Genomic DNA, 23,149 nt, shown 5'->3' with positions numbered 1-23,149 from the left:
CCTACATTGCTTCCTATAGCAAACCAGATGTCTACTTTGCACACTGCACCAGGCCGCCGCAATGCCGCTGAGGGTGTGGTTTGTGTGCCTGTTTCCCCCCACCCCCATCCCCGCTGCTCCACACGCTGCTCTACAAAACCCCCCTCCTGGTCTGCTCCCCGAGGACGCAGGTACTTACCTGCCAGCAGACCAGAACTGGAGCACCCCTGTTCTCCATAGGCGCCTATGTGTTTTGGGCCCTCCTTTGACCACTGCTCCTGACCGGCCCTGTTTTGCTGGTGCAGTGACTTTGGGGTTGCCTTGAACCCCCAACGGTGGGCTGCCTATGCCCAGGAGACTGACTGTGTAAGTGCGTTACTTACCTGAAAAACTTAACAAAACTTACCTCCCCAGGAACTGTTGATTTTTGCTGTGTGTCCACTTTTAAAATAGCTTATTGCCAGTTTAACCTAAACTGTGTGTACTACTATTTTAAATCAAAGTTCCCTACTAACCTGTGTGAAGTACCTTGCATTTTATGTACTTACCTCAAATCTTGAATCTTGTGGTTTTAAAATAAATTAGGAAAATATATCTTTCTATATAAAACTATTGGCCTGGATTTAAGTCTTTGAGTACGTGTTCCTCATTTATTACCTGTGTGTGTACAACAAATGCTTAACACTACCCTCTGATAAGCCTACTGCTCTACCACACTACCACAAAATAGAGCATTAGTATTATCTAATTTTGCGACTATCAACCTCTAAGGGGAACCCTTGGACTCTGTGCCCACTATCTCTCACTTTGAGATAGTATATACAGAGCCAACTTCCTACAACTAGGGACTTACTTGTAAATCAGATATACCAGTCATGGGTCAACCAATCACCATTAAAATTTAGGCAGAGAGCATATGCACTTTAGCACTAGTTAGCAGTGGTAAAGTGCACAGAGTCCTAAAGCCAACAAAAACAGATCAGAAAAAGTAGGAGGAAGGCGGCAAAAAGTTTGGGGATGACCCTGCAAAAAGGGCCAGGTCCAACACAACCCCCCACCAGCTTAAAGCCAGGGGAGACTAATCAATACTTTGATGGACTTCCCTGATTGGGGCGATAGAACATGGATCCTGGGGCGATAGAACATGTATCCTGGCCCACAACAGCAGGGGCGCGTTCCAGTTCTACGCCTTTCTGAACATAGTTGGATCCCTCTGTCCATAATCTCAGGGTCCACCAAGCTAACCCATGGTAAATCTTTCTCCTCACCTGGGGACCCCATCTGTGCAGCACCTATCCTTAATTGGCTAACAGATGTATCCCAGTAGGCAGACAGTACCACCATGGCCAACATAGGGGTATGGCCCATTCCACCCTCAGGGTGTGACTCCTGCCCCCAACCCAAGGGCAATCCTGTCCACAAGGACAGCAACCCACATTGGCCACTTACAGCTGTCAGTGCTGAGAGCTAGACCCTATGCCTTGGAGAGTGGAGGGCGGTAGCCCCAGGTGCCTGGCTCCCTTTGCCCACTCTTGCTTCCACCAGGTCAGAGATGGCAGCCTGACACTGGTTCTCCCCTTGGGGCCCTGTACCATCCACCCAGGAGCAGCACCCCCGATTACAGAATTGTCAGGGTGCTTGAGGAAGCAGTCCCACTAGTGCAGGGATGTCAACCTGACACACGTCTCACAACCCAGGGGCTGTACCCTTAGATTGAATTGGGGACAGAGGTGAGTCTCTCTACCCTGCCCTTCTTCCTGAGTTCTGCACCCCACCTCCCCCTCAAGGAAAGTACCCCAGAAGATAACACAGTACGGACATTGTTAGCAGTCGCCCCTCCCTCCAGGTCAGGGGGGGACACCCTGAACCTGGTCCTCCAACCTAGGGTCTGTACCCCCAGGTTGGACCTGTTCCTGGAAAGCCAGGACTTCTGGGTAGTATTCCTAAACCCCACTCCCACCCCACCAAGGGAAATACCGTCTACAGGTGTTGCTCAAGAGTATGTATGGCACAGGTCTCCCGATTCCTACCCATCCAGCAGAGCATGAAGCCCCCCAGAACAGAAGTGGTATCACCAGGGTCATTCCTCTAGAGCCCTGACCTCAGAGCTGACCCCTGACCCCCAGGTTCTCCACTGCGGACTGTCTCCCCTTCTCACCCCTCCATCTGGACTTCTGCACCCTCCTCCCAGGAGTGGTACTGCCAGACACCAAACCTGGTGGAACGCTTGTGCAAGTTCTCCTGACACTATGGAGTCCCTCTCAGCAGATGGCCTTATGGTACAGGCTAGGCTCCTTCCCTCATGGAACCCTCCAGGCTCTGGGACTTGGTCTCGGGCATCCTCAGCCTCGGCCCACTCCCATTCGCTCTCCTCTGAGATGGGACAGGGGACCCGGGACCCATCACCCACCCCACTACATTGGGACCTACCTGGGTCACTGCAAACCTCCTTTGGTTCGGGAAAACCTGAGCTACTCCCTTCAGAGCACCCCCAAATTCCTCTTAAGATGCTCTGGTACTCACCCAGAGGTCTGCCTCCAGTGCAAGTTCCCTGGGGTCAGAAAACCCACACTCCACCTGGTTTTGGCGAAGCTCAGGAAAACAAGTACTGAACTTATGTTCTCCAGCAATCACATCACACAGCCCCTCATGTGTTAACCAAACTACCCTCCATCTCACCATCCAGTGCCTTGAAAAAGTACCCCACATCACCTTCCTCAGACGGGTGACACAATATCTGACTGTCCCTGGCACTCAACCCACACTCTTCTGGGGTGTCTCCATACTTCACTATCAGGACTTCTACTGGGGGGAACCCCTCTCCCTGTCACTCTCACCTAGAGCCAGTAGAAGGTCCCTCCCACTGCTAGGAATATGAGTCCCGTGCCAGTTCCCCAGACCACCTCCGAGATCCTGCGTGCCACTTGAGCTACCTACCTCATAAACCTGAACCTCATAGTGTATGTCATCCCCCCTCTTCAAATTGGGCACCAAGTCTCTGGAAATGTGCACCACTGCCACAGTTCTGGATGTACCACTTTTGCTGCCACCATCTGTGCTGGACCCAGCCCTCCTGGCTGTCCGGTCCAGCTCCATCAGCCAAGCTCCTGAGCCAAAAGAGCTTTTTTCTCTGCATGGGCCTTTCTCTTTTCCTCCAAAGCTTTTTCTCTCTCCTCTCTCCTGCTTTAACCTAAGCTTTAGCTGCTTCAACTGGGCTCCCTGGCTCTCCGTATATATTCTCCAGCTCCTCTGGAGAGGAAACACTGCTGTCAACTCTGGAGAGAGCTCCTCCTTCTCCACAACCTCATTCCCCTCCTCTGTGTGTTCACCAGCTTTCCTGGGTACGAACCAGGCCCTCTGCGCCTTTTGCAGTTCCTCCTTCCTAGTGAGGCCTTTAAAAGATCACTTGAACTCTCTGCAGAACTTTTTGAGCTGAAGCACGGTATAGGTTTCTAACCTCTCCAGATCTGCAGCTACTGCTGATGGCTCACCAGACTGAGACATGATTGTGGTCCAGACTCAAGAGTTACAAAAAACACAGAAGGAGAAAAACAGTATGCTGGTATGTAATGGTCTGCGATAAAACGGTAGTGTACACCAATCACTGTATGTCAAGTACAAATACAAGTCCTATCCTTACCATTGATCATCAGTGTTAGAAATGGGGTCTCACGTTGGTAGTCACTTTGCACCCGGTCCAAGTAGGGACTCACACTCTTTTTTTTTTTTTGTGTTGTGATTTTTTATTATTGATAATACGGAATGATACAGAGCTGAAAAAGGGATCGAAGTCCCAGTACGTTGTGGAAATCGTACAAACTGTGTCTCATGGGTAGCGGGATGGGCCAAATACATTCAACAGCAATTCTAAATAGTTGTAAAAAGGCAATGTCGATTAAGAGATTGAGTAATGGGGGAGGGGTAACAGCACGGGGGAAGCAGAGGTGTAGGCTGCGAGGTTCTGTGTTGCCGAAGATAACATGTTGTACAGTGTTGGGCCGTAACCTGGGAGGCACTCTCCTTGCATGTCTATGATGCCCCTGTGGGTTGTTTACCCTCACACCTAAGGTCGGGATGTCCGGAGTCGCTTCAATACGTCTATGGTCAGTATGTAGGTAGGGTCTATCGTTCTGTGTTGCATTTGTGCTTCCTTGAGACCCAGGGTTAAGGGTACCGCTTGCGGAAGGGAGTGGAGAGCTGGGGTGGATTATCATCAGCAAAAGACATCTGTGAAGTCTGCGTTTAAATGTACCAGATAGGTGGCGTTTCCAAAGAGGAGTAGGGGGATTGTGGGGGGAGGGGAGAAGCGGTGAGCAGTCAGCAATCGGCCCGGTTGATGAGAGGGCGGGTAAGTCGTGAGACAATTGATATGGGGGGGGGGGATGTGTTTGGGAGGAGCAGTCCACAGATCATATACTGTATTGTGAGATAATTTGAGGGGTAATGTGATAGTGCATTAGCGCTGCGTCGCTACCTGGGATGTGGATGCTAAGGTCTTCACGGTACTAAAGCAGATCAGCCCTTGTTGCTGGGAGAGGGATGATGGAAAAGGAGAGACGGAGGAGAAAAGGTGGGAGTGGAGAGAGGAGGGGAGGGGCTGGTGTCAAAGAAATCGAAGGAGACATTTTGGGGGGGGAGGGGACGGAGTGGTGGTGCTACGTGGCTGTTGGCGCGGTCTTCAGAGTGTCAACCATAGTAAACTCCACCGTCTGTGAAGGGAGGGGGGAAGGGAGGATGGGGCGAGGGAGGGGTGCGGGAGATGCAGGGTGGTAGTGCACATGTACGTGAGAGGTGTTTGGGGTGGAAATGGGTGAGGGATGGGAGATAGTGAGGCTTTCTTTAAGGAGACAGCTAAAACATGGGCGGGGAGGGACGTGTAGCAAGAGAAGCTAACAGCGGGCAAGATGTGGCAGAGTTTCTGCAAGGAAGGGGGCCCATACTTGATTAAATAGGGCAGCCTCATTCTGTAGATTTTAGATGACTCTCTCGTGTGCGGCTATGCAAGTCATTGCCTCTATCCATTCCTCTGGGGTTGGAGGGGCTACCGATCTCCAATGTCGGAGGATACATATTTTTGCAGTTGCTAGTGCTGTGTGTAACAGTCTTTGTTGCAGTTTTGACAGGGCCGGGAGAGAGTCCGTGTAGTGCATGATGATAAGAATGGAGGACAGCGGTGTTGGAAGCGGCATTGATTCAGCCAGGTTGAGTCTCACAGCGTCCTTTAAAGGCTGGACCGACGGACATCACTTAGGATATGGAGCAGATCGCAGTGTGTCTCTGTGTAGCGCCAGCAGTTCGCATGTGGAAGAAGCCCAGTCCTGTGTAACCTCACCGGGGTCCAGTACCAGTCATGGATTATCTTGGAGAGACAGAATTTTAATCGAGCTTCGCGAGTGCCCCTGTCTAGAGCATCAAAGATGTCTATCCAGTCTTCTGAGTCAAAGGTCCGCTGTAGGAGGGCTTGCCATTGTAGGAGTAATTTTTCTAGGAGAGGTTGCGAGTATAGGTGACGTGTAATGACCTCATAGAGGCCTCTGCCATAACATCTATGTGTTTCCACCACAGGCGAAGCCTGAAGTCCCCAAGATCGGGTTAGCTACGTTAGGTGGTGAGGAATTATTACAGTAGAGCCCACTGAGTCGTCCACCATGGGAAAGCAGCGTCCTCTCCACAGACACCCATTGCTGTGGCTCCATTGACCCAGCCAGTGAGTTAGCCAGTGGTGACAAGTGTAGGGCTAGGGCGTAATGCTCCACCGAGGGGAGCCCCATTCCCCCATGAGAGCGGCACGCCATCAGTTTAGTCGTGGGCGTGTAGAGCCCCACACGAAAGCTCTGATTGCTGCGTCAATTGGCCTCAATGTTGAGAGGTACTTGAAGGGGTAGCAGACCCAAAACGTAAGTGAAGCGTGGTACCGTGACCATTCTCACCGCCTCTATCTTGCCCCACATGGAGAGGCCCAGATGGGTCCATTTCTCGAAGTCGAGCCTCATTCCCGTAATGAAGGGGCCTAGGTTGTCTGCCACCTTACGGTCTAGACCTCGTTGACTAGTACTCCCAGATATTTGAGGTGTTTTGGGGTCCATCGAAATGGGAAGCCTAAAAGTGCGGCTTTCGTTGTCACCTGTGAAAGGGGGTGGGCCTCACTTTTGTCCCAGTTCACCCGGTAGCCGGAGAGGGGTGCAAATCCATCAATGATCTCCAATAGAGCTGGTAGGGCACGCTCCAGGTCAGTTATGGTTAGGAGGATGTCAGCGGCGTATAAGTATATTTTGGAGGTTCTGCCCGGCAGAGGGAGGCCTACTGTCGAGGGAGAGTTACGAATAGCGGCTGCTAACAGCTCCATTGTCAGCAGGAACAAAAGGGACGAGAGGGGTCCCTCTGCGGATGGGGAAGGGGTCCGAGAGGAATCCCTAGCAGTTAGCCTGCGCCTTGGGGTGTTCATAGAGCAGGCGAACTTTGGAGATGAACTGGTCCCCCAAGCCGAATTTCACCAGTGTTGCAAATAAGTATGGCCATTCTATGCGATCAAACACCTTCTCGGTGTCTAGGGAGAGGGCTAGTGCGGCCTCCGGTGCGTTTCTAGCTTCCCATAGGGTATGGCAGAGAGTTCGTAGGCGGTTTCTAGAAATGCAGCCCAGCACAAATCCCACTTGAGTATGATGTATTAAAGATGGAATGACTTTACACAGGCGACTTGCTAGGGCGCTAGCCAATACCTTAATGTTGCTGTTCAGGAGAGATATAGGCTGGGTAGGTACTGCAGAGAAGGGGGTCCCGTCCTGGTTTTGGCATGACCGCTATCGTGGCACTGTTGGGTAATGCACCCAGAAAGCCCGTCTTGCATGCCTCGTTCAGTGCTTCATGTAGGACATCCAGCATCTCCTCCCCCGCCAATTTAAAAGATTCCGTAGGGAATCCGTTTTTCCCGGGCGATTTGTGGTAAGGGAGATCACAGATGACCTGCGCAATTTCCAGCCGGCTAATGCCCCCTTCCAAAAGGTTGCGGCCCTCGTCTGAGAGAGAGGGTAAGGCAATGTTGGCGAGAAAGGACTCGATTTGGGCGGGGGTGGATGTTGATTCCGGGGTGTATCGGTGTCGGTAGAAGGTTGCAAATTCATTGACTTTTTCCTGTGGGTGCGTGAGTGTCACTCCTGTGCAGGCGTTGATAGCCGGCATGGTTAGGGCCGTTGTTCTCGGGCAGAGAGCCTTCTCTCCTTGTACGTAGAGTCGTCCTTGCAAGCGTTGCAGCGCGTATTCAGCCTGGGAGGTGTTTAGCTCGTTTAAGACCATGCGGGTGCGTTCCAAGCGTTTGTGTGGGGAGAGATGGGTGGTCCGTATATTGTCACGTTAGGCGCTGAATATCAGTTTACAGAGTCACTTGTTGTACTTTTCTTTCCTTGTTTGCCAGCGCCGCGTCACGCATCATTTGTCCACGTATGGTCACCTTGGCCGCCGCCCACATGACCCTCCTGGAATCTACAGAGCCGAGGTTATCCTGAACGTAGGTGGATGTGTGAGCTCGCAGCTGTGCTTTACTGTGTGGTGAGCGATAGTGTTGAACAGCAAATCGCCATGCTTTGCTACCTGGGGACACCAGGCCCACTTGGACAGCTATATGGATTTGGGAGTGGTCTGACAGACCCCCTTCCAGTATGCGGGCGTCCTGGGCATGCGCCGCTATGCTGTGTGAAATGAGAAAATAATCCAAACGGGATTGGGTGCCGTGCACCAGTGACAGGAAAGTATATTCTCTGTCGACCGGGTGTGTCAGCCTCCAGTGGTCCACCAAACCGTTCTCCCGCATTATATCAGACTGTAGGGCCCTGTCACTGTTGTTAACATCCAGCGGTCCAGTCCTGTCCAGTACTGCGTCTCTAGTCAGGTTCCAGTATCCCCCGATTACGTAGCGAGTTGCCCCTTTTACCATCACAAGGCGGTTGATTTGTAGAAAAAATTGTCGTTTAGAACCGATCGGTGCATAGATGGAGCCCACTCAAATTGAGGAGTCTCCTAGCTTTAGTTTGGTGAACACGTATCGCCCCTCTGGGTCAACCCATGATTTAATGACAGTGAGAGGTATACTCTTTCGTAGCAATATCACAACGCTGCATTTTCGTGGGGTGCCACCACCTAGGTCCTGCGAGGTGGGGCCTCAGGTAAATAACGCTGTTGCCACCCAGTCCCGGTGCAGTTTGTCAGATTCAGCCCCATCAAGGTGTGTCTCCTGAAGAAGGGCTATATGCTATATAAGCCCATTTAAAGTGAAGGTATGAGAGTATTTTCTTCAGCTTTATTAAGTGAGCTAGGCCATTGACGTTCCAGGATATGATCCGTGTTGGGGAGGGCTAGCCATGATGGGACCCAGAAGTGGGGGCGAGGGTAGGTAGGGTTAGGGGACGAAGTGAATGTGTAGGGGAGGGTAGGGGTCAGTATGGGCTGTTGAGGGCTGGGTGGGCAAGGGGGGGGAAGAAGGAGACGGCAGATAAGCACAGATGTCTGAAGAGGAGGGCTGTCGTGGGAGGTTGGTGAGGTGGTGGGGGGAAGAGGGTGAGTCAGCGGTGTAAAGAGAAGAAAGAGATAGAAAGACACCAGGGAAGAGGAAGAAAGAAAGTGAGGGAGAGAGAGGAGAGAAGAGAGAAGGGGGAAAGACAAAGGCGGGGAGAGGGATAGGAGTACTAGACGCAAACCCAAAAGATAGAAGGGTGTCAGTACAAACCTCAAAATACGAGGAAGGGGAGAAGGCAGAGCAGAAAAGCCCAGTGAGTCCTGAACTGTAGTCTGCAGGTCTAAGCCTGAACCTATGGAGCCCAAACACTTGGCCAGCGGACCCCCAGCCGGGAGGGGACACGCAAGACACTCCAGGTCTATCGATGCAAGCGCCTCATGTCTGCAGAGCAACAATAGCCTGGCGTGTTAGCTTGTAGTAGGAGCCGATGCAGCGCAGTGCCTGGGGAGGACCGCCGCAACGGAGAGTGTCGGGATGGATGCGGCGGGCCATCCAGGGGTGGGGTAGAGGGCGGGTAGGGAGGGGGTGGTGAGAGCAGTGGTAGTATCATTGCCGCTACGTGCGTAGTGGGTGACAGTTGGCCAGTATGGCAGTGGTGGTGTCTAGCCATATGGATGCGGCGGCAGTGGGACATCAGGGTGAGGGCGTAGGGTAGAAGCGTCCATCGTCACATCTGCTGGGGTCCCCTCAACTCACAGTATGGTGATTCCCAGGCGACAGATGCAAGTTGTAATGGCCTTCGATGATGGCTAGCAGTGGGAGGGGGAATGCTGTGGCCATGATGGGACTGGACAGGCAGCGTGGTTAAAATAATGGGCTCAATGGATTCAGTCGGTTCGATGTCTGGGGAGGGGTGCGTTGGCAAGGGGGGAGGGAGGAGGGAGGAAAAAAGATGAGGTTTGTGACCACGTTAACTTTATAACATTGGTTCATTAAAACATCAAACAACAATCTTCTGAATGTGATCAAACTGTAAGCATTCAAAAACTGGTAGGCACGTTAGGCACAGGGCTCAGACTGTCTTGATGGGTACTGGACAGCAGAGTGTTTTTTTTTCTTCCCCTTCAAATCTGTAGGAGTACATTTCAACTGCAAAACAACAAAGGCAACATGTATATATTGGCAGTTACTCATCCGTCCTTTGGTGCGGTAGAAAGCCTATTGTTCCATGCACAGGACTCCAGGATCGCCAACGGCTTGACTCTTGTGGTGCACTAGGTGGCTTTGTCTTCAGGTGAGGGTCGTGGTGGGCTTCAGTCTTAAAGGGGTGGGGAACAAGATTTGTCTCGGTCTGTTACTTGCGTGTGCATCGCCACTGCGTGCAGTACCTGTCATCGTGGTTCTTCGTGAGTCTCTCTAGGTCTTTCCCCCTAGGGTGAAAGTCTGCAGCAAGCTGGCCCGTCCCCCCAGGGGCAGGGCTCTGGGATGACCCATACTGAGCCACCACAGACAAGTTCTGGGTCGGATTGGCAGTGTCCATGGTCTGGGTCTGGAGGCCCTCTAGGAAAAAGTGCAGGTCTTCAGGATCGTAGAAGTCTTTGGACACACCATTTTTAGTGATCCACATTCTCGGCGGTTCGAACAGGCCGTACTTCACCTCCAGCTGGCACAGTCTAGGTCTAAGGGCCAGGAATGCCTTCCTACGGTCGCTGGTCTCTTTTGAGAAGTCCGCAGTCATCCATATCTCCTGCCCGTCCATCTGAAATGGTCCATGCATGCAGGCCACCTGTAGGAGTTGGCGGGTCTGTGTGTTTCGCAGGAGGAAGGCTATGATTGGGCAGGGACGGTTGGCTTGAGACCAAGTCTGTGCGCTCTTTGAAACTCCAGGGGGTGGGGGGTGTCAAAAGACAGGCCAGTGAGCTTGGGTAGGGTCTCCCGGAGGAAGGAGTGGATATCTGTACCTTCGATGTTTTCAGGAAATCCAAGAAATCTGACATTTTCTCTGCGGCTCCTATCCTCCAAGTCTATTAACTTGTTGCGGAGATACAGAAGTTCCTGGTCCATGTCCCGGGAGGAGGTGATGTGTGTTTCCACCGTTGCAACACGCTGTTCTAGCCTCATCACTCGTGACTGAAAGCCTGCGATATCCAGGCACCTGGATTTCGTTTATGCCGTCAGCGAGGCCATAAAATTGTCCATCCCCTCCAGCCTGCGACCCACCGCCGAGATCTCTTGGAGGATGCGGTCCTTGGTTGTTTCCTGTGTTTGGTCTGCCATGTTGTAGGGCTAAGCTGTAGGATGCACTTCTGAGGCCGAGGGTGGTGTCCACGAGTTTAGTAGGGCTTCAGATAGAAGTAATTGTCTCACCGGCTTGCCTGAGTTCTTGCTCAACGACCTGCCACCTGGCATCGCAAACTCCTTGGTGCGGATATGGCGTGATGGTTTGGAGGCCCAGGAGTCTCTCACTTAGTGCTGGCGTATGTTACGATTGCTGCGTGGGGGTGAGCAAAAGATGTGGAAGAGGGAGGGAGGTTGCGGTCTCCTGTCGCTCCCAGCAGTAAGTCCGGTGCCTAATGGAGGCCGGGGGCGGTCTGCGGCAGAGCCAGTGCCTAGAGAGAAGGAAGGTACGTGGCTCACAGGTGTGGGTTTAGCGAGAGTGGGAGGCTCGGTGCGTGAGGTCTCCGATCCTCACACAGTGGTCTTGACACCCTGCAGGCCTGCAGATCATACGGTAATGGTAATGGTACTGATCCTGACAGGTTCAGTGGCCCATGGCCTGTGCTTCCCCCATTCGTCGTGCTCAGTGGAGGAGGGGGTGGTCGGTCCGCGCTATCCGTTAGCCTGGTTTGCGATGGCTCGGAATAGTGGCCCTTTTTGGTTCTTCCCAGGTTTGGTGGGTCGCGCTTCTCCTGGACTGTGTGTGCGGTGGGGAGGATTCCCTCCACCCCTAGGGTCCAAGGGCCGAAGCAGTGTGAGGACAAGGGCCTGACTGGCTGGAGAGGCACACCACCACTGTTGTGCTGTGGCTGTTACGTCATCTCGCCCCAGTGTGCGCACTCCGTCGCCTCTGCTTAGTCGAAAGTCGTCTGAAAATCGCCCTGGGGTTGGCCTCCACGCCCTCAAGTTGCAGGTGCTCAGCGCTCTCGTCTGTTCTGGTGCCTGGCAGTGCTGGCCGTACTTAGTCCCAAGCACCCCTTGCCTCATGGGTAAGATCTTCTGAAAAAGGGGGCGGGGGCAAAGAAATGTGGGGAGTGGGGTCACTAGCATTGGGGGCAGCTCACTGTGGGTCCCCGCCGCGGCATGCACCCCTCCTGGGGCCACCCGGGGTCTCTCCGTCCTCCTTATGCTGGGCCGGGCCACCACAGGAGACCGCGGCTCAGGCGCAGGCCGTGTCGGAGCGCACTACGTGTGTAAGGGGCTGCAAGTGCGCTCCACTTCCGGCGAGCAGCCCCTTCGAAGGTGTCCGTCTCGCCATCCGGCAGTGCCGGTCTCTCTTAGGCGTAGGCGTCCCTGCCCCTTGGGTAAGGTCCTCTGGAGGGGAGGAGGGGGCAGGGTGAGGAGAGGTGGGGAGTAGGGTCTCAGGTGTTGGGGGGGCTCACTGCCAGGTCTCCGCCATGGCGTGCACCCCTCCTGGTGCCGCTCAGCGCCACCCCGTTCTCTTCTTCGTGTCGGGCCGGGTTGCGTTGCCACGAGAGACCGTGGCTCAGATCTAGGCAGCAGGCCGCAACGGAGCGTCCCGTGTATGTAAGGAACTGCGGGCGGGCTCCGTGTCCGATGAGTGGCTCGCCCGAGGCAGCATTTCACGTCTCACCCTCGGCGGCAGAATGGAGAGGCACACTGCCACTGCAGCACCTCCGCTCCCGGCCTGAGGCCCGCCGCCTCGCAGATCTCCGTTCTCAGGCAGCCATCAACGATTGTGGCCAGACCACGCAGGGACCCTCACTCTTGTCATGGTAAGGGAAATACGCAGCTCAGATAACCTCTGCTCACTACCTTGGTAGCTTGGCACAAGCAGTCGGGCTTATCTCAGAGGCAATGTGTAAAGTATTTGTACAAACACACACAGTAACACAGTGAAAATACCACAAAAGGACAAAATAGCCAATATTTACCTAAATCAAACAAGACCAAAACGACAGAAATCCAACATACACAAACAAAGATGATTTTTTAAAGTAAAAAGTGTCTTAATCCATAGAAATCAATGGATGTGTTGTTTTAGCACAAGTATCTGGTATGTGTAAAAAATAAAGCTGCACGGGCGAGCGTGCATCAGAAAAGTAAACGATGCATTGATTCCTTACTCGCAAATTAGGCAGTGCGTCAGTTCTTTCTCTGCCGGGTAAGCAATGCATTGATTCTTTCCTTGCAGGGAAGGGATGCATCAATTTCCAGACAAGCAGCTTCAGGGAGGTGCGGTGATGTTGAAGATTTTGATGCCCAGGGTCGATGTGTGGAAAATTCTGACGTTGGAATACATGAAGAGGAAGTTCATGTGAAAAGATCAACTCAAACCTGCCAATGTTGACCGTCCTCAAAAAACATCAGGAATTTTTGATGGGAAGGCAAAATATTTCTGTGAAGCTAAGTGTCCTTGATATCTAATGCTCTCATCCACTCTCCTGGAGGTGGAATGATCCACTGTAATGATGTAATGACTCCATTTTAAATTGATTATTTCTAAGTCTGAAATTTTCCAAAGATGTTTGCACCAGGAACAGATTAGAATAAAAGTATTCTCTTTCTTGAGTTTTCAGAACAGGTCAAAATCGCTTTCTTTGAGTACAACGCTGAGATCTCTTAAGTTAAAGCATGATGTTTTACAGGGCATTGAGCATAAGAAAGATGAACCAGACCTTGTAAGATCTGCTTGACATCCAGTGAACAACCTTTCTTTATTATTCGTAAGACCCAGACATCCAAAACATTTCTTTGTCAGATTGGATGAAAGTATGAAAGGCATCCTCTGACATACTTTACAGGTCCCTTACCTACCTCTATTATCGAACAAATCATCTCTTCCCTAACACCTTTCTGAAACTGCTTGATATATGCTTCACTTTCTCAAGACTGCCTTGTAATCATCTAAATCACTCCCCATCTGAAAAAATGATCTAGCCTATCATGGCCAAAAATTTGGAAAGCTTTGTTGAGAATCAGTGTAAACAATTTCTAAGGGACAGCCACCTCCTGTATGACTTCCAACCCAGTTACCGGCTGGGTTGCAGCACTGAAACAGTGATGTCCAAGTCATTTATGATTATCCTAGCATGCATGACAAAGGAGACTCATACCTTCTTAGTCTCATTGATTCATCTGCAGTCCACTCTTTTTAAGATTCAGTGAAAGAGTGAGATTCAAATGGTGGGGCCTGAAATGGTTCACATCATATGTAGATAATTTGTCAATGCATAAAATCTCTGTCACTCTTACCTTTCTCCCCTTCTGTCGGGTGTTTCACAAAGTGCAGAGTTCTGCCCTACTCTGTTCAGTTTAGACATTAAATTGATTGGTCCTCCTAATTATATTCTATGGGCTGGTATTGGACATGTGGTATTAGGTGGAATATAGAATGTTACAGGTTTTCTAAGTTAGGCAGTTGGGAAGGACCGGCATGGACTGGTGGTCGGTTGCAAGTCTGCTCCTGCTACATGAAATAAATCCGATTCACAGCTACTTTGTTATAGGCATCTTCTTCATACTGTTGAGGAATGGGAGAGCAGGAATGGACCAACCTCCACAGCTGTGAAGAGGCATTAAGGCAGTCTATACCTCTTTTGAAGGTGGTGTGAATCTGGATCGTCGCAAACTGTCTTGGTGTGGAGTAGTTGTGAGATGTCGCCAAGCAATCAGAAAGAAGTCAATAAGAAAACACCTGTTCTGCAGTTTGTTTGTGGTACAAATACCAGGAGGGGACGAACTATCAATTGTCACGTAGGTTTCCATTATGGTAATGAGGCTACTGGATTTGGGTGGTAGGATCGCCTGGATTGCGGGCACTAAGTACGATTCCACACCAAGTGACACCTGTCGGCCTAATCCGGGTTTTCTGGCTAACTAGCAGCACCTCATGTCTTACCGAGATGATTGTGGCAACCGGGCACATGGCAAGATAGACTCCTCAGGGAATCGTGGTAAATCAGATTGCATCCCATTCTCTCAGTTACCAAAATCTCAGTCAGGCAAAGACAACAGAGGCAGAGTATAGTTCAATAAGCATTTATTGAAATAACTGCATCTTAGATAAAAGCGTGTGTATAGCAATAACTAGGATGATAAAACACAATAAAAGCAAGCACATGACTAGAAGTGTAAAACACAAAAACAGTCCTACCATGCTGACAAAAATGTGTTTAGGTGAAAGGGCGCAGCAACAGGCTAATTCGCTAAAATAATGTGTATAAAATATGGCTAAAATAGCTATACAACACAATGAACCATTCAGGTAGCCTCAAAGTTTGACTTGTGCAGACAGTGCTGTCAGCGTAGTGTGTGAATAAAGTTTTGGCCATCTATTGTCATACGCAGTAGATTCATACACTATGGGGGTGATTCTAACCCTGACGGGCGGCGTAGGCCGCCCGCCAGAGTTCCCCCCTCCAGAACACCGCTCCGCGGTCCTAAGACCGCTGCGGTGATTCTGGGTTTTCCACTGGGCTGGCGGGCGACCGCCAAAAGGCCGCCCGCCAGCCCAGTGGAAAACACCCTTCCCACGAGGACGCCGGCTCCGAATGGAGCCGGCGGAGTGGGAAGGTGCGACGGGTGCAGTTGCACCCGTCGCGAATTTCAGTGTCTGCTGAGCAGACACTGAAATTCTTTGTGGGGCCCTCTTACGGGGGCCCCTGCAGTGCCCATGCCATGGCATGGGCACTGCAGGGGCCCCCACGACACCCCATACCGCCATCCTGTTCCTGGCGGGAGAACCGCCAGGAACAGGATGGCGGAATGGGGAGTCAGAATCCCCATGGCAGCGCAGCGAGCTGCGCCGCCATGGAGGATTCATTTGGGCAGCGGAAAACCGGCGGGAGACCGCCGGTTTTCCACTTCTGACCGCAGCAAAACCGCCGCGGTCAGAATGCCCTGCGGGGCACCGCCAGCCTGTTGGCGGTGCTCCCACCAACCCTGGCCCCGGCGGTCCATGACCGCCGGGGTCAGAATGACCCCCTATATGTCTGCCATATTTCATGTTTGAGCTGCTGTGGATTCTCTTCTATGTGCGCGATATCCACAGTGCACAAGGTTACATGCACTGGATGCATGTGCTTCTGGTGCGGTATGCAAAAGGAATATTTGGAGCTCCTTTGTTCTTGTCATTAACTATCATCTCCAGGAATGTAGTGGCAATAATTTTCTCAAGTGTCGCCTCCATTAACTTCCTCTATTTGGTTGAAATAAACCCAATCAAGTACCTTGTTTCTTTCAAGGTACTATCTTAGAATGGTGAGAGGAATGATTTCATTCCTTATCTCAATTACTCAACTCTTGCACTAGCCATATATTTTTTCTGAGAATCTCGCAGCATAGTATTTCTAGAAGACTTTTTAGATTGTTTGTTTCTCTGCATTTCCTGTGTCATGGAGGTATTGCAACTTCACCTTCCTTTCTCCAAGTGGTTGGAGAACCTTCGATGGATTGGAAACTGTGGTATCTTGTGTTTCTTGCGTATGTAGGCGTTCTGGAAGGGGAAGAATTTTCACCACAAAGGAAGTTATCCTTTCTTAAATATTGCCTTAGTGTGGTGTTGGACTAAAAAAAAATTGAAAAATGTACCACCCTGAAATTTTTAATAAGCAGTTAGGCAACTAAATTTGATATACAGTAAAAAGTTGATCACCGCTATAGAGATACAAGTGTTGTTCAGAAGCACAAAGAGAGGATAAAACCATCAAATATTATGTCACCAATCTAGGAGCTTTAGCATTGCAATGTGAATTTGAAACTATAGCATATGACCAAGTATTAAGGGACCAGGTTAAGAACAGAACTAAAAGTAAGAAAGTCTATGAAAGGTTGTTGTTGGGCACTGAAATTACATTGAAATCTACAGTGAATATTGATAAAGTAATTGAACAATCTGAAAAATGTGTTCCCGGTATTAGTGGTCATAGCGAGGTGTGCAAAAACAGAAGTTTTAACCATGTAGGGAACGTCAGATGTCCTTCAACTAATAAAATATGCAAACAATGTACGTGAAAAGGACATTTTGAAAGAGTATGCAAAGCTAAGATGGAAAGCTAAATTAATTGTGTCAAGGAAGTTGAGGAGGAGGTGGACAAATTGAATCCTAAACCTGTGTTATGTTTGAGTGAGGGTAAACCCGATTGTTTTCCCATGGGTGTAGTGCAGATGGATGGTGAGAATGTAGAAAAAACGATGGTGGACCTTTCTGTTTGGTTTAGCATATTGGATAAATGCTTGATGGAGAAGAGATTGGAAAAGAAGGGTTTTGTAATCTACTGGTGTCGTACTGTAACTTACACAGGACACACAATTGATTTGCTGGGGTATGTTTGGACCAAATTTGAGTGCTCAAGCTCAAAAACTAAAGAGAAGATTTATATTGCTACAAGAAGTGATTCTAATTTGGGGTGGCCCCACCAACAGCATCCGTTTAGATCCAAATGCAGTGGCAACTGTATAGAAACTTTTGCGAGGATGATGCAGTTGACGAATTTGCACCCATTTGGAACTAAACCTTTCTAGGATATTTCAAGATGAGTTGGGGAGATTTGAGGAATTTAGGCCTAAAATTATACTGATGGGCAGTTCCACCCCAGTTTGACACAAAGTCTATAACATTCCCTTAACATATTAGGAAAAACTCAAGGATATTCTAGATGATTTGTATTCCAAGCTGATTATTGAGCCAACAGAATCTTCACCTTGGGTTTCTCCAGGGCATGCCTTAGTTCTGTCTGATGTAATTACATACCATCAAATTGAATTGCACGATAAATCTAAACACCAGACAGCATTTGTAACACCTGAGGGCATGCTTAGTTCTGTAGGATGCCATTTGGTTTGGCCAGAGCATCAGTCTTCCAGCGATGAAGAAAACCTTGGAGATCTAAATTGTAAATGTAAATAGGCACAGAAAAGGTTAGAAAACAGTGCAAATAGCAATAACAAATAGTCACCGAGGGGGAGCCCAAACCATATACTAATAAAATGAAATGCGAACACAGGACTCCCACTTAGGTAAGTGGAATGTGTAGAGGGGAGCTGGAGTACTAGAAAACCACAGAGGTAAGTAACACTTTACCCCCCCAACGACCAGGAAAGCAGGAGTAAGTCACTGGAATTTCCCCAAACCACCCAAAAGGAAGGAAAAGAAGAAGAGAAGACACCCAGACTAGACTGCAAGGAACTAGTGGTGGATTCCTGAAGAAGACGACCTGTGGAGAGAGGGGACCAAGTCCAAGAGTCAGAGTGAAGCCCAGGAGGAGTAGGAGCTCCTACCCACCCAGCTTTATTTGCAGGAGTTGGTCGACGGTGAGGAAGAATAGGTCAGCTCTGCAGCCCTGGAACCGTAGAAGAGTTCCTGATGGATGCAGAAGTTGTCCCACGCTGGAGTGAAGATTGCAGACAAGCCTTGGCAAAGGCAAACTCACGGTTAGTGGAAAAGTGGACCTGCCGGGCACCAGCAAGGCCCAGGAGGACTCAATCCAGGAGGGGGAGTCACAGGGGACACTCAGCATCGGAGAGAGGGTGCAGGAGCAGAGGCAGCGCCCACAGGATGGGGACACAGGAGTTGCAGAAGGAGCCCAAAGGAATTACTCTGTTCTGCCCTCCCGGACAAGCAGCAGAAGGGCAGAAACCCGTGTTAGGGGTGGCAGCAGCTTGGGCTGCCCAGAAAACCCTGTAAGACTGGTGGTAGCAATGCTGGGGGTCCTCTAAGGAGCCCCCATAGTGCATGGAATCATACTTCCAATACCTGCAACAGTATTGGGGTATGATTCCGACATGTTTAATACCAAACATGCCCAGGTTCGGTTTTACCATTATGTAGCTGGACATAGGTAGGGACCTATGTCCAGTACACGCATACATTGGCGTTCCCTGCACTCTAAAGTCAAGGAAAATGGGCCTCAAGTTTGTGGGGGCACCTCTGCTAGTGCAGGGGTGCCCTTACGCACAGGTACCTGCACACTGCCCTCTGGTGTGAGAGAGCCTACCATAGGGGTGGCTTATAGTGACCTGGTGCACTGACCAGTAGTGAAAATGGGTGCATGCACCCGTTTCAAGCAGACTGCAATGGCAAGCCTGCAGAACCCTTTGCATGGGCTTGCTATGGGTGGCAAAATAACTGCTGCAGCCCAGAGGGATCCCCTGGAACCCCAAATGCCCTTGGTACCTAGGTACCATATACTAGGGACTTACATGGGGGACCAGTATGCCAATTGTGGGAAGAAAAAGGTACAGTTACCAAGTTAGAAGAGAGAGCATATTCCTGGGGTCTTGGGTAGCAGGCTCCCAGTTAACACAGTCAAACACACTGAAAACAGGCAGAAAATGGGTAACCAAGCCAAGAAAGAGGGCACTTTCCTACACCTATGAACATGTTAAGCATGGGATAATATACACATAAATGTATACATGCATTGTACACATACTTGAATATAATATATGCACACACATATATATGCACACACACACACACACACACACACACATATATACATTTAACCGTGAGTAAATGTCCATTTGTTAAACAGGCTTAAAGAGTATGTACATATTTTATTATGAAATAGTAAATATACATAAGTCTTAAAGAAATACACATAACCAGATATATATACATAATCAGATTACATATGTTTACCAACACAGGCATATGAAGCCCATTGCTGTTTGGATATGGTGGTTATGGAGGAAAGAGCCAACTCTTAAATAGTCTTCAGAAGACAGGATAGTTATCTGTGAATCTTATATTTGGGGGTAATGAATTCCATAGTTTGGCCTCATGGAACAGAGAAGGATGTACCACCTATAATCTTTTTCTTGTATGGTGGTGTTTTAAGGTGGGTTACCAATCTTGAGCGGATGTTTGCTGAATATATTTGGTGATTTTTATTCCTGATGAAAAGTGGTCCTTTTCCATGTATTTCTTTGTGGGTGATACAAAGCAGCATGAAGGCGGATCTTCTGGCAACCGGTAACCAATGTAGTGCCTTCAAGACAGGGTAGATGTGAGCTTGTGGCTTTACATTTAGTAGTAGTCTGGCAGCTGAGTTCTGAATTCGTTGTAGTTTTTTCATAATAGATCGAGATGATCCATGGTACAGGCCATTGGTGTAATCTAGTTTAGGTAGTGTAGCTTGGACCTTGTGTGGAAATCGGAGGTTAGGGAAGATGTGTGAAAGAGTTTTCAAGGTGATGAAGCTTGATCGTGCTGATGTGTCCACTTAGGCATTTATTGTTAACTTGGAGTCCATGATAATTCCAAGGTTTTTAACATCCTGAGGTGGTCCCAGATTGCCAGGCGCACAGTGGGTCATAATGTTTCCAGTCGCCACATGTGAGTTTTTCGTTTTGGAAGCATTCAATTTGAGATGGCTCCACTTCATCCACTGATCAACAAATCTGAGGCAACTGAAGATTTGTGAGTTTCCAATGTCTTTGAGGCATTCCAATGTAAGGAGTATTTGTGTGTCATCTGCATAGGTGTAGCATGTGAGTTGAAATTCATTGATCAGTTCTGGTAATGACATAATGTAGATGTTGAAGAGCATAGGTGAGACGATTGATCCTAGAGGGACCCTTGCTTTTGTTAGGGGGATAATAGATGACATTTGTTCTGTTTTGAAGTTAGGATGTGATCCACTTGAGAGCAGCTCCTACTATGCTGGCTTTGTGAATTTTTGAATTAGGGTATAATGGTCAACAGTGTCAAAGGCAGCTGAGAGGTCCAAGAGGAGTAGTAAGGGAACTCCATTGTAGTCAGCTGTGCTTTTTAGATCATCCCAGATTGCGATGAGTGCAGATTCAGTGCCTCTTCCTGGGCGGAATCAAGTTTGGTAGTCTGAAAGTATGGAGTTATCTTCAGTGAATTCTGACATCTGGGTGAATACTGCTAATAATGTGAATTTATGGCAGGTCCTGTGTCATTTGGAAGAAAGTGCTAACTTTAAAAGAGCTCAAGTGTGGTCAAGTAGAATATTTAGATTAGCAAGGACGGAGTTAAGCTTAAACAAAACCATTGGTTTGAATTCCCCAATAAATTAAACAAAAGAACAGTTACCATTTCTTGGCCTACAGGAGTTCTATTCCAAGTTTGTTGACAGTTATGCTACCAAGGCTATTTATTTAAAAAAGAAGCCGGTTCACGTGGGGTATAAAACTGCATAAAGCATTTGCAGAACTTAAGAATCAGTTAGTGGTGTCCCTTTTTAGAAGTCATTTGAGTTAGGAAAGAATGTCCAGTGGCTGTGGACACCAGTGCTTGTAGCCTTGCGGTGGCATTATTGCAGCATAACATAACAAAAGAATGGGTAGTATCTCATGCTTCAAAGACTCTCAAAACATGTTTAGGACAGATCACAGACTACTGGCCAGTGCTCTTTCATCTGTAATGGAAGGTCTTTCACTGCCAGGTTGACTCGCTTGGCTATTATTCAGTCTTATTAGTTCACAGTGGAGGGCCAATGTGCATGCAGATTCCATGCCACAATTGCCTTTAGAGCCTGGTTTTGTTTCTGAGAAAGATGAAGAGGAGTGTGAAGCTGCTTATGATGAAATATGGATAGGGTGTGTATGAGGCAATTTTTCCTACTATTTATAGAGAACTGTGGGAGAGGATGATGTTGAAAAGAATTTGGATTCAGAGTATACGTTTAAAGGTTGGCAAGGCGAAAGCAGGCTTAGTGGTGATTTAGGTTCTTTCTTCAAATTGAAGGGGAGGTAATGATGTCAGATGGGATCTTGATGAGAGGCTATAAGGTAGTGCCTCCAGTGGGATTGAAGAAGAAAAGTTTCAACATGGGCCACAAAGGGCACATAAGAATATCTGGAACTAACAGACAACTTTGGGAATTCTGTTGGTCGTCTGGTATAGACAATTTTGTTGATTCTTGGGTGTGTGATTGTCATGTTTGCGCAGGCAGTGATAAATCTACTGAACCTTGTTATGGAGTGCTTACCTGTGGAGTGTGGTCCAAGGGCTTGGAGAAAACTGTGTGTTGAAATTGTAAGTCCTTTTAATGCAGTGCCCAAAAAGAAGCTATTGCTTTGGTTCTGGTAGAGTATGTTACAAAATGGACTTCAGCTCAGGAAGACGGAGAGTTACGAGTGAGGTAATGATTGATTGAGTTTCTAGGGGAATGTGTTTTGTGAGGAAGATCTGCTAGAAGAAATGATTTTGCACAATGGACATCAATGTGTAAGCGAGGAGTTTAGGGACTCCCTTCCTAGATCTGGGATAAAGCGCAAGAGGACAGCAAATTATTACCCACAATTGTATGGCCAAGTGGAAAGATTTAAACATGTGGGGAAAAAGTCTATTCAGCTTTCAGTAAAGGGCGGATTATCATGGAGAAAGGTTGCACAGACCACATTGTTGACTTACAGAACCACACCAAATTTGGTGAGGGTATGTTTGTTCACCTTTTGCACTAGTGAACATCTGCTTCTAAGCTTGCTCTTTGGAGTCTCAAAAATAGTAGCAGGAAAGGTAAGGATCTTAATCTGAGGAAAATTCTGAAATGTGTGGAGAAATAGTGAGATAAAATGAGGAAGATGGTTGATTGCAAGAGGTAAACATAGTAAAAATCAGTTTAGAGTGGCTTATTGGGTTCGCATCAAAAAGCCAGTAACCAGTGGTAACGAGTTGCAAAGGTGCTCTGATCTGGTTAGAGTTACTGAAACATTTGGTTGATATCTAAGGGTTGTGGGAGGTGCTATTTGGAATTTGAGTAGAATTTCAGTGTACAAGAGTGCTGGCGAAAAGAACATGGGTTCTGAGGTGAATATGGATGTGAATATTGGTGAAGGCAGTAAGGATGTGTGTGTGGATAATGTTTTTCTTAATGTTCAGTCTAGCAGGTTCTCTGCTGCTGATACTGGAATTTACAAGAATCTCAAATCCTGTGAGACTATTACTGTGGAGGAAACTGTTTGTCAGGATGTGTCGGGTTTACACATCTTTAAAAATCCTGCTTCTGGTTGGCAGTCTTTTGAAAAGACTCCTGACAAGTTTTGGGAAATTTTCAGATTTTGAAATATTGTACAGGAGATAGACTTGTGGTTTCATTTTCTTTTTTTTTTTTACAGTACACGTTTTTATTGGCATTTAACAGCATCAAGACATATTGGTGACAAATCAGCACAATGCCATAGCAGTATACAGTCACAAACGTGGAGGATCCCCCCCCTCCGCCCGAGGACGCCTCCAGTATGTTCCTGGTCTGAACCCAACATAAAGGGGAACCAGCCAGATCATCCATTTTGGAACCAGATCCATTATTATTCCCCATCCCCACTCCAGGTTTACCCCTGACAATCCCTCCCCATCTCAGAGTGGAGACCCACTTTTCTTACAGTTCATGGGGTAGGGCATCCGTGGGAACTAGTAACTCAGTAAGCATCACAGTCCAAGCACTTCGGTCATCAGCAAGTTTATCATCCCTGCGGGTTTTCTGCATGTGGAACTCTTCCGCGTTTCCCCATTTAACCATGTCTCTCTTCCATTCAGCAAACGTTGGGACCGTCTGGGTAAACAATCGG

At 48.7% G+C, this 23,149-nt stretch overlaps 1 protein-coding gene across 2 annotated transcripts in view; it reads left to right on the top strand.

Annotated features, from left to right (window-relative positions):
* Positions 1-23,149, top strand: part of LOC138284261 (uncharacterized protein HI_0077-like) — a 171,617-nt gene that overhangs the window by 101,390 nt on the left and 47,078 nt on the right. The window contains exon 11 of one of the 2 annotated variants that reach the window (XM_069222832.1): positions 12,801-13,091. The exons of the other annotated variant lie outside the window; for it this stretch is intronic. Coding sequence (XP_069078933.1) covers positions 12,801-12,956 — 156 coding nt within the window. The 3' untranslated portion in view covers positions 12,957-13,091. Of the gene's footprint in view, positions 1-12,800; positions 13,092-23,149 lie in introns of those variants that run through there. 2 annotated transcript variants of the gene reach the window in all.

This window comes from Pleurodeles waltl, chromosome 3_1 (assembly GCF_031143425.1).
Source record: "Pleurodeles waltl isolate 20211129_DDA chromosome 3_1, aPleWal1.hap1.20221129, whole genome shotgun sequence".
NCBI lineage: Eukaryota > Metazoa > Chordata > Amphibia > Caudata > Salamandridae > Pleurodeles > Pleurodeles waltl.
The sequence above is the reverse complement of the archived record's forward strand: the minus strand, read 5'-3'. Positions and strand labels throughout refer to the sequence as shown.